This window comes from Arachis hypogaea, chromosome 19 (assembly GCF_003086295.3).
Source record: "Arachis hypogaea cultivar Tifrunner chromosome 19, arahy.Tifrunner.gnm2.J5K5, whole genome shotgun sequence".
Taxonomy (NCBI): Eukaryota; Viridiplantae; Streptophyta; class Magnoliopsida; order Fabales; family Fabaceae; genus Arachis; species Arachis hypogaea.
In genome coordinates this window covers 23,850,320-23,862,284 of record NC_092054.1, presented here as the reverse complement: position 1 = coordinate 23,862,284, position 11,965 = coordinate 23,850,320, and the positions used below count along the sequence as shown (strand labels likewise).

The window sequence follows — 11,965 nt, the reverse complement described above, 5'->3', positions numbered from 1 at the left end:
ATTCCGCCATCAGGCCAGATCGTCAACTAGGGGTGGCAGGCGAGGAAGCTCGCCCCACCCCGCCCTGCCCCGCCGGAAGCCCGCCCTCTGGCGGGCTGGCCCGCCCCGCCCCGCCTATTCAGGCGGTCCCAAAATCCTAGCCCGTCCCGCATAATGGCGGGCTGGCAGGCTAAGTCCGCCTAAATTTTTTTTTTTTAATATTTATAAAGACATATCTTCTATTTAAATCAATATAAATGCAAATATGAAATATAAATAGTCTCCAAAATAAATAAACATAATCCAAAATACAAAAACATAGTTATAAATAGTCCCATAGACAAAATAAATATAATCCAAAATCCAAAAACATAATTATAAATAGTCTTCAAAGCATAATAAACATAATTCGAAACACTTAATTTTCATCTTCATCTTCATGTAAGTCAATAACATCATTGGAACCAACTCCTGAAGAATAGCCTTCTCCTTTTGCAATATCTTCCTCATCTAAATCTTCCTCTAGAAAAAAGTAAATAAATATATTAGAAAAATAGTACATAACAGTGTTCAAAATCACTCAAGTATGTATGTCATAAATATAATTATACCATAATCATCATATCCACGTATCCAATTTCTGGTGTAAATCACCACTTCAACATTATCTGACAACAAACGACTTCTATACTTATTTAAAACATGAGAACCCATGCTAAATGCAGATTCTGAAGCCACAGTAGTAATAGAAATGCTCAATAAATCTCGTGCCATTAGTGATAGTGTTGGAAAACGATGATGGTTGTCTTTCCACCATTGCAAAACATCAATGATTGTATCATTGCAAAATAATGTTGCCTCACTCAAATAAATATCAAGTTGGTTCTTTCCACTTTTCACTTCAGCTTCTTGATTGCGGGACATCAATTTCTTTGCATTGCAAACAATATATGAATCAAAAAGTATGAAAAATAAAAAATACATATAACCAAGTAGATAAAAATACTTACACCAACAATTTTAATAAGCTGAGTTCCAATTACAGAAGATGTTGCTTGAGAAAAATTACTTGGAAGTTGGGAAGAACTCTCTACAGTTGTAGAGGAATTGTGGTCATAAACCTCAAAGAGCTTGTATAACTTACTCTTCACATGCTCCACTTTGTCTTTAGCACTAATAGGATCAATCTCATTATAGCAATGCACCAAAGTGTTGAGTTTAAATCTAGGATCAAGAACTGCCCCAAATGCAAGAATAACACTGTATTCCTCCCAATATTTCTTGAACTTAATCATCATTTGTTCTCCCATGTTCCTTATAAGCACTTCATCATTCTTCAAACTATTCATCAAAATAAGCTGGATTTGCCAAACTTGTAAAAAATACAAGTTGGATGTTGGGTAAGAAGTTCCAGACATCAACTTGGTAGTTTCGTAAAATGGTAACAAGAAATCACATATCTTTTTAGTTCTTCTCCACTCATCTGATGAAGGACAATACTCCCTAAATCCAGCTTCTTTTACTTTATACATTTCAAAAGCTTTCTTATATGGAATAGCACTTGCAAGCATTGCATAAAGTGAATTCCACCTAGTAGGAACATCTAAATATAATGCAGTTGTATACTCAAGTCCCTCAATATCTTGAAAACATTCTTTAAACTTAACCATTCGACTTTCAGATTTTCTCAGATACTTAGTAGAATCTCTAATCTTATGCACTGCATCACCACATATTTTCATTCCATCTTGGACAATAAGATTTAAAATATGAGCAGAGCAACGAACATGAAATAATTCACCATCACACAACAATGAACCATGCACATCCAAAGTACTTTTCAAGTGTTCAACACAAGTATCATTAGAAGAAGCATTGTCCAAAGTAATGGAAAAAATCTCTTTATCAATTTTCCACTCATTCAAAAGCGTAAAGATTTTAGAAGACAAATCAAATCCTATGTGAGGAGGAGGCATATGACAAAAATTGAGAATTTTACTTTGTAATTTCCAGTTCTCATCAACAAAATGTGCAGTCAAACATATAAACCCCTCATTGGTACTGGAAGTCCAATGATCAGATGTTAAGCAAATTCTATTTGGAATGGAAACTAAAATTTTTTTAAGTTTCGCAGCTTCTCTCTTGTGAACTTTCACTATGTCAGCCTTAACCGTATTCCTAGAAAGAAGTTTTAAAGTTGGACTTATATATTTCACCCAATTTCTAAATCTCCTATCATCAACCATATTGAATGGCTTATCCCCAGCAACTACATAAGAAGCAAACATATCTCTAGCCACTCCTGAATCAATCTTAAGTGCACCCATTTTAAGTTGCAATTCTGCTATAGTCTGACCAATATCTTCATGCTTAATTTGAGTACAACTATCAAGATATCGTTTTAGAGTAGAAGTGCCATATCACTTACCTCCAGCTTTAAACACCTTCTTGCATCCTTTACACTCAAAACGTTCTACTCCATCCTTATCTAGACCGAGATTTTTGAAAAAATTCCAAACATCAGATGTTGCTGGTCTCAGCCTTTTCGAACTAGGTTCATCAACCTCAACCGGAGCAGCCTCAGAACCAGCTCCAGCAGTAACAAGGTTACTCACAGTTTCAGAATTCATATTTTCTGAAATAAAAGCAAATATAAATTGTTTATATGAATCTGAAATAAAACAAGTATCAACTCATCTGATTTAATCAAAACTCAACCATTAGCAAACCACACAAAAAACAGCAAACAATTTCTGAATCTGCATGACTGCATCAGATTTAACCAAATATTAACCATTATCAACCATAATCAAAACTCAACCATTATCAAACAACACAAAAAACAGCAAACAAGTTCTGAATCTGCATCAAATTTAACCAAATATCAATCATTATCAACCATAATCAAAACTTCACAAAAAATAGCAAACAATTTCTGAATCTGCATCAGATTCAACCAAATATCAACAATTATCAACCGTAATCAAAACTCAACTATTATCAAACAACACCAAAAACAGCAAACAATTTCTGAATCTGCATCAGATATAATCAAATAACCATTATCAACCATAAACCCTAATTTACCTATATCAAACAACAAAAAACACAACAAATAAACCTAAATCTCTTTTCTCAAATCCTAAGCCAGAAAACTAACATACCAGAGGAGACGAGGACCAGGACAGAGGAGGCGAGGAGCAGCGGTGTCACGGTGATGAAGACAGACAAGGAGACCCAAAGAGCGAGACCAACAGTGAGAGGACAAGACCCAGGAGCCCAGGACTGAGACCAGCAGCGACAACGGCTAGACAGAGCAGCAGCGGTAGCTACAACTCACAAGGACCGAAGATCGACGGTGACTGCGACTCAGCGAGTGTCAGGGGTAAGGACGGAACTCCGAAGTGCGAGCGTGAAGGCTGAGGTCGACGGAAGTGCGATCTTGAAGGGTGAGGATACTCAGTGCTAGACTGCGGGTGTGACCGTGTGAGTGAGACTGACTATGGTCTATGGGTGGAGAGTGGAGACTGGAGACTGGAGAAGCTGAAAGCTGAAGGCTGAAGGCTGAAGCTCTGTCCTCTGTGTTGTCGTGTTGACGACCGAGGGAGTGACCGAGTGAGAGACTGAGAGTGACGGTGAGGATTGAGGTCGAGGAAGCTCAAAGCTGCAAATCTGGAAATTGGGGTTAGGGATTCAGTGGGGTTTCATTGGGGAGTCAGGTCGGGTCGGGGTTAATTGGGTTCTGGGTCTGGGTGAAAACAATAAGCCTTTTAACAAAAAAATGCCTCGGCCCGCCGGGGAAGCCTGCCCCGCCCCGCCAAAGCCCACGGTTTAAGCGGTGTGGGTTAGGCGGGCTTTTGTCTTTTGGCGGTCCCAAATTTCCAGCCTGGTTCATCTTTTTTGGCGGGTTACGTGGGCTGACCCAGCGGGTTTAGGCCCGTTTGCTACCCCTATCGTCAACCGTGTGATGGGAGGTGGTGGAGGGGCATCAACTGGCTGGTTTCCGTGAAAGAATTTCGGTGCCGCCGTGTTCGTCGTTGGAGGTGGCGTCGCTGAGATAGTAGGCTGCTGAGCAGATAGAGGCGGCGTCGTTGCCGTAGATACAGAAAAGTAGTTGGGGTTAGGCACCATAATGATTGGCTATTCTGATGCACCCGCAACCTATGACATCATCCGGGTAGTCAGATTAGAGGGAGATGGTCCAGAATTTCCAGGGGTACCGGCAGAAACCCTTCTTCTACCACGATCACGACCACTAGGGTGATCCGCAACACCTCTACCTGACGTCATGTCTGCAAAGAGTATACCAATTAAAAATATGCTAAACATATTCACAACATTATTCAAAATACTTAATCAAAATAAACTACGTTAAGCTTAGTTAAAGAAATACATTATCCGTTAAATAAATTAAAATAAAAGAGGTAAGTACACATTCCAACTTCACAAACATTTAGCAATATATATTACTACATGTATAATTTTGTCCATATTCAAATAAGAAGTCATCCGTAAGTCATTTAAAATGATCTCATATTTGAGTTTCTTTTGAATTTACTGTCATTCTCACTCTTAAAACATATTAAAAATTAATGTTACTTATTATCGAGAGATACTAATTAACTTGTTGACTATTGACTTATGCAAAATAATAATAATAATAATACCTTAACACAATCAAATATAATATACATTATAATGAATAATATAATATAATTAATTATACTGACTATGCATAAAATAAAGAACTACCAAAATGATAGAAAATTAAATATTTAATTACACAGATAAAATTAGTTTCACCGAAGATTAACCCATATAAAAATAAGTTTAACCAACTTCACAAATATTTAGCAATATGCCTATTTGAACATAATAACTTGAACTATGTGAAATATGTGCATTTAAACTTGAGCATCACCAATTTACTAAATTCAATTTCAATTCAATACCAACAGCACAAAAACAACAATATCACATCATTACAGCATTAGAACTCACAAAAGTTTAAACATAATCTAATTCTATCTTAATCATGTAAATTCGCTAAACAGAAAAATTATTTCTAACTAAATCATTATACTAATTAACAATAAAACCTAAATTAATCCTAAATTTAACGAAAACAAAAATAAAAATTTATTCACCGGAGAATGTAGACACAAAAGTGAATGGGAGAATGCTGGTGGTGGCCGGTGCTATTGGTGGCAACTGGCAGAACTGGATGGCAGCGAGAAGGAGAGGGGTTGCCAAAGAAGATGTGGCGACAAGGCTGACATGCGGCGGGGCTGACGGAGCGGCAGGGAGGGAGAGGGTTAGGAAGAGAGTGGAAGAAATAAGGAGAGAGAGAGAGAGAGAGAGATAGAGAGAGAGATGGATTGAGGAGGTGGCAGCGGCGGGGCTGATGGCGGAGTTGACAGTTCGGTGGGGAGGTAGATGGTTAGAGAGAGAGGGAGAAGAAAGGGTAGAGAGAGAGAGAGAGAGATTTGAAATGAAAGGGAGAGCGTTCACACTTCGAATTTAGGGTAAAATTACCGTTGAAAATACCCGACGATAAACCATTCCCAGTCACCAAAACGAAACGTATTGACTAAATGGGTTTACCGGCGGATTTATCTGACGATAAATCCGATACTAACTTACATGGCTATTTTTTTTTGTTTTCCTCCAATTATTATCGGCGAATTTACCGTCGAAAATGTAAATTCGCTGAATAATTTAACCCAACGAATTTTACGCCTTTACTGCCAGTAAATCCACCGCTACTCTACAATGCAAAATTTAACAGTAAATCCGATGATTCTCAATATTTTTTTGTAGTGAACTATTTCCAATTAGCTGCATCTATTCCTGATGGTTTACGCTTAGCATTTTCTTCAATTGTCTTTGTCTCTTCCTGATGAAACTTATGAAATAACTTCTTGAATCTTTCCAATTTTATCCTATCCTTTGCAAAATTCCTCTCTTTATTATTCATTTGTCATCCCCCTCATATTCAAAGACCCGCTACAAAATTGAGACATTGTTAGTAACTAAAACCAAGGAATAGATATAAAAGTAACATAATGCGAAGAATATGAAAATAAGAAAAAATAAGGAGTAATATAAAAATATTTAAAATAACATAAGCATCTATATCACATTTAGTCACTAAATTATATAAATTAGAGTACCAACATTAAACATGTGAAATAGTGAACACGAAAATTTGTCAAGTTGTATAAAATACCCGACACGAAGTTTATACCCTAAAAAAATTATACCCAAAACCCCTTAAACTATCAAAGCTAAAGTTATATGTTAATTGTGTTATATGCATGTTCTTTCAGATCTTTGTTCATTGTCCTCTAACTCTTTTTGCATATTAGAAATTGGTTAAAGTCAGCTGCCAAACTCCCTAAATATCCACTTAATAAGCCACTCGCCCGATCAACTGGTTGCAACTCTCAGTTAAATCGTAGTACGATCTTTCTACTAGGAGGAAGTGCTATAGCCTCTGTGTCACGCCATCCTCTAAGGAAGAAGACCCACTTAATTTGCATGATTGTGGCACTAACTAAAGAAAATACAATATAATGAATTAAAAATTGAACATATACAAGATTGGAGGAATGATTATTACCAAAGACATTTATGGACCAATAATTCGTATCTTTGCGGTTGTTGGGATTGATGTGACCTTCTGGTTCTTGTTCGACAAATAAGTCATCGACGTGATCATCCCGTGATTCTACTACATCAGCCTTTGGATTGTAATCCTCATCATTTGAAGATACATCACCAACTTTAGCTTCTAATCGGTTCTCTGTGCGTGGTGTGGAAGCTTCATAGGCATTAGTCGGAGTTGACGGAGCCACCAGTGTTTCAATACGAGATGCACAGGATTTTTTTTTGAAGTATTCATTCGGGATGTTTCAACACTATTATCCTGAGTTACGACATCAGTGCCAGCATCAGTTTTGGCTGCACTTATAAAGGTGTACCGAAGTTTCCTAGGCATTTTTAAAACCTTGACACAAACTAAAATCATTATACAATTATTCAACAAATGACAATGTTAAATAATTTATTTTGTACATATAACTTTATATTAGTAGCATAGCAATTAAGTGATTAATTCTAAATTAATTGAAGAATGAGCAAACACAATATGCATAGTACTCTTCATTATATTTTACTAAAAGTTTTAGAACTACATTTTAGTATTTCAAATTTTTTTATTAAACAATAATTTTGTGTAATCACGTTGCATAATCACTCATAAGATTCATAATCCTTTTATAACAAACAACCAGTGTCATGGTATTTTTAATTACTAAAGGAAAAATAGGAGTACTAACAAGCAGTAAGCCACAACAATAACATGGTGAAGGAAAGTCCAGCTTGTTGAAAAAATTCGAATATCTTTACTATTTTAAGATACACAACAAAGTCATAAACTGTGATTAGGTCTTCTTGTTGATAAAATTCCAGTTTCTTTCCAACCATTTTCAAACTCAAACAAATTAAACAAGATTCAAACTCAAGCAATAGCTTAGCCAGGAACTTAGGGTGCCCCTCACATCTAATTTAGGAAGATATCTAGGAGTTTCTCTTATTCATGAGAAATGAAACCAGCAACACTTCTAGTTTGTGATTGATCGGATTCATACCAAGCTTTCATCTTGGAATAAGTCTCTCACTGGGAGAACTACGCTCGTCCAATCTGTCATATCCACTATCCCTAGCTACTGTATGCAAACTATGCAGCTTCCAAAGCGGTTTATAATAAGATTGATAAGTTTTGTAGAGATTTTCTCTGGAGAAATAATGAAGAAGACATGAAGGTTTATCTTCTGAATTGGGACAAAGTTTGTAGGACTAAGGAAGAGAGTGGATTGGGTATTTGAAAAGCTTATGAGACTAACCAGTTATTCCTTATGAAGCTGGTTTGGGGTCTCATTCACAATAAGGACACCTTGTGGGTAAAAGTCATGAAAACTAAGTACGGATATAAGAATGGCAAGATCCCTAAAGTTCACCAAAAAACTAGTAGCTCGAATGCGTGGAAGGGAATCACTTCTATTTGGGATAAGTTTTGTAATCAGCTTGTATGGAGAATAGGAGATGGAAATGATATTTCGGTTTGGGAAGATCATTGGATTCCAGGGATTCCTAAACTAAGAGAAGATGCTAATATCAACCTGGACGAGAATAGAATGGCTGGGAAGATCAGAGATTATGCGAATGAGCATGGGAATTAGGACTGGGGAAAAATCTCTCAGGTTCTGCCTGACGAGCTGATTGATCATCTACGCACCTTAAAAGCCCCTAATATCTCTATGGGGGAGGATTGTGTGAGCTGGGCTCCAGTAGCAGATGGACATTTTTTTATCAGAACAGCCTACGACGCTTTATTTAAGGATAATAATAAAAGCAGTAACGTATACAAGCAAATTTGGAGACTAAAGATTCCTCAGAGACTGAAGTCTTTCAGTTGGCTGTTAACTCATGAAGCTTTTTTAACAAATAGCAAAAGTAAAAGTAGAAGATTAATTGAAGACTGCCCCAGATGCCATGATGTTGAAGAGACGATACTCCATGTTTTGCGGGATCGCCCTTTTCATTCTCAAAGTGTGGACCAGTATCATTCACAAAGATTATCAGGAGACATTTTTCACTCAATCCTTCCATGACTGGTTGATAAAAAATCTTCTGGAAGCCTTAACTTCGGTTAATATGACTACTTGGCCCATAACTTTTATCACCACCTGTAACTTAGTGTGGAGAAGTAGAAACGAGCTTATTTCCAGTGAAGAATGTTTAATTTCGTCGCGTTGGGATAAATCTTGCAGACTATTATCACTTTGCTCTTAACATAACAGAGGTCAATACTAGAATTTTTAGACATACCAGAAAGAAATCAATTGGATGGGAACCACCGAAACATGGATGGCTCAAACTGAATGTGCACGGCTCGGTGCTCCACCCTGGAAGTAGAGGAGCGTGTGGCGGCATTATTCGAAATTGGGAGAGCTGTGTGGTAGCGGGTTTCAGCATGAAGATTGGGACGTGTACCATTACTATGGCGAAGATTTTGGATTTTTATGTCAACATCAAGCTAGCAACGGAGATGAGAATCTCCAAGCTTATGGTTTAGTCTGATTCTAGATGTGAGGTGGAGCTAGTTCAAAAGTCGCCAATGGAGAAGCACTTTTAATTTGCTCTGATTCGGTCTATTAAAGAGATTCTAATTGGCTTGGATCCGTGCATCGTCGTTCGGCAGATTTACCGGGAAGCAAATTTCTGTGCAGATGCTTTTGCTAAAGCAGGGCAAGAACAAGAAGCTGGAGTCCACTGCTTCGAGCTTTTCCCTACCATGCTCGCACCACACCTGCTTGCCGATAGGAGTGGAGTCAAACTCCCAAGAGATGTTCTGATGTGATTTTTTTGTTCTACTGGGCCTTGGGCCCTGCTATATATAAAAAAAAATCAAAGACTAAGCATATGCCTCGACAGCTCAAGGACTAATTCGTTGTGGATCTGAGCTCCATTTAATGGTTTGTTGCTGGCTAATGGGTTGCTGCATACATAAGATGGGAATCAAACTACGACATTTGTTTAAGTGGACGAGTGAACTGACTACTCGACTCACCCAAATTGATTTTTTGGTATTTATCTTTAATAGAATTAAAATGAATAATTAGACTTATTAATTTTTTGGGACGTAGGGTAGACTTTTGTTTTGGGCTGGACATAGAACGCAACTTGACAGAGAAGGTAAAAACCCAAATTCTCCGCCCGAATTGAACACAACTCCAATAACATAAGCCTAATACGTGACAAAAACAAAAAAGAGAAGCCAATATAGACAAAAAGAAAAGAGCAAAACAAAAAAAATGGCAAAAAAATGATTTTGATGTATCGTTAGCACAAACTTTTTTTTTATATAATTATTCAATCATATGCATATATTTAGATAATTTTTAAAATAATTTTATAAATTATATTTTAATATAATTTTTTATAATTATGATGAAAATTTTTTTATTTTTAAAATTTGATGATTTCAACTAAGAAAATATATTTAATAATTTGTATTTGACCAAAAATATTTTAAAAAAATGGATAGGAAATTTTATGCTAAGAGGATATTTTCTTATAATAACTTTATTTTAGATATCAAATTTTTAAAGCTAAAATAGACATTTACTAATAACTATTTGTTCATTTCATTTTATGTAAATAATCTTAGTATACAAAACAATATGTGTTAAAAAGTTAATCTGATTTTAATCTTTGATTTTTAATTTGTATAAATAGTCAAAATGATTCTCAAAAAATTATATATACATTAATATGATTTTCAAAAGATAGACATCTTATATCACATGTCATTATTTAATTAACGAAAATAAAAATTTGACTCATAGTTATAAGCTATAATTTATAGAAATTAATTTAAAGTGTATGGTATTTCAAAAATCAAATTAACTTACATGTGATTTTTTGGAAACTATTTTAACTATTAACTTTCTTTTTTGTTTTACACTTTATTCCAAACAAATGAATGAAATTAAATTATTAAACTTACTTTTCCTCCCCGATTTTCCTATATCTAAACAACTCAAGATCTCTGTTTCTTTTCCCTCCCTACCTTCCTCCCTAATTCCTTTCTTTTCATTTACTTCTATCCAAACAAAGCCAAAACCTTAGAAATGAAAGAGAAATATAACAGGTAGAAGGATTAAAAAATTAAAAAAACTTTTTAAAATAACAATATTAGTAAAATGATAAAATGATATTTTAATATTTTTTAAATTTATAATATTTATTATTTGTGAATCCTATTATCTTAATCAAAAATTAATTAATGGTATAAATTAATTTACTTTTTTTTAAAGTGACTAAATAAAAAAAATTTATCCCCATTATATAAAAAATTTAAATATTGTTCCGGCCCAACCCAGTAACGACCCGGATCCACGCCCGAGCGGTCGACCCTACGAGTTATGCGACCCGATTTAGGAGGGGATCTACTCTCCCTCGTCCACGTTGGACTTGGACAGCTAGCAGAAGCTTTTAGGAAGGTGGACCTGGCTACCAGGAGGCCCACCCGAGTACGAATTATAAGAGGGGAGGGACCTACCCCTCCCCAAAAGTACATCACCTACCCTAACCTTAATAACCGCCTCTTGTACGGACACTGACTTGAGCATTGGAGTCCTTACAGGTAGCCCCACCACTTCCTCAACTCGACGACCCGGAAGAGCCTCCATACTTAAATCCATCCAGGACCAGTCCCCTGCAACTTCTCTACTCCGGTGAACTCCGTACCTGATCCGTTTGGTCTAAGTGCTACCGAACAAATATAATTCTCTATTTATACATATGTATGTATATTGTTCCTTTCATTATATATATAGAAAATATAATTCTTACCTATATATTATAATATGGGAAAAGCTCTACATCCATGTAAAAATTACCTGGATGGTATCTAAGTAACTTTCACTCCACGCCCCACACTCCCGTTTGTTTTATACGCACCTCTTATAACCTAAACATCTTTCGCGTTCTTCTTCTCCTCCTCCTCCTCCTCCTCTTCCTTCTTCAACCTAATTAAATTCGTTGTTCTCTTCTTTCGCGTTTTTCTTCTATGCATTATGGATTTGGATTGATTCAACGCAATTATCTTCGTCGTTCATCTTCTTCTTCGTTTTTTTCTTTGATCGACACTTTTGAATTGAAACAATGAATGAATTAACTTCAAATCAGTTGAATGAGTGTGATTTTGATGATTCTTCTCAAACGCATCAATTTGATGAGGTTTGGATTATTGAATTATGAATCGAATTTAATGGAATGAACTCTTTAATTTTATTTGAAGTGAATTGAGTGGACTAAGGTAATCTACATCTGAATTGAATTGATAATATGTAACTGTGAGTAATTGTGAGTGTCAGTAATTGTGAGTAACTCTGAGTAAATGTGAGTAACTTTTCAA

The 11,965-nt window shown here is 35.9% G+C and overlaps 1 protein-coding gene across 1 annotated transcript; it reads right to left on the bottom strand.

The window, feature by feature from the left end:
* Positions 1–397: 397 nt before the first annotated feature.
* Positions 398–4,110, bottom strand: LOC112778113 (zinc finger BED domain-containing protein RICESLEEPER 2-like). The gene is made up of 9 exons (XM_025822478.1): positions 3,902–4,110; positions 3,144–3,286; positions 3,005–3,066; positions 2,831–2,841; positions 2,709–2,746; positions 2,408–2,614; positions 990–2,341; positions 591–909; positions 398–501 (listed from the first exon to the last, which is right to left on the bottom strand). The coding sequence occupies exons 1-9, from the start codon at positions 4,108–4,110 to the stop codon at positions 398–400; spliced, it is 2,445 nt and encodes an 814-aa protein (XP_025678263.1).
* Positions 4,111–11,965: the final 7,855 nt, after the last annotated feature.

Bases quoted from the DNA above. Each gene is read 5' to 3' on its own strand.
- LOC112778113 (XM_025822478.1), bottom strand. From the start codon at position 4,110: ATGGTGCCTAACCCCAACTACTTTTCTGTATCTACGGCAACGACGCCG. The intron at 2,615-2,708 runs GTTTGCTAATGG...CTTTTATTTCAG, and splicing joins TGTTTGCTGTTTTTTGTGTG to AAAATATGAATTCTGAAACT. The intron at 910-989 runs GTAAGTATTTTT...TGCAATGCAAAG, and splicing joins AGCTTATTAAAATTGTTGGT to AAATTGATGTCCCGCAATCA.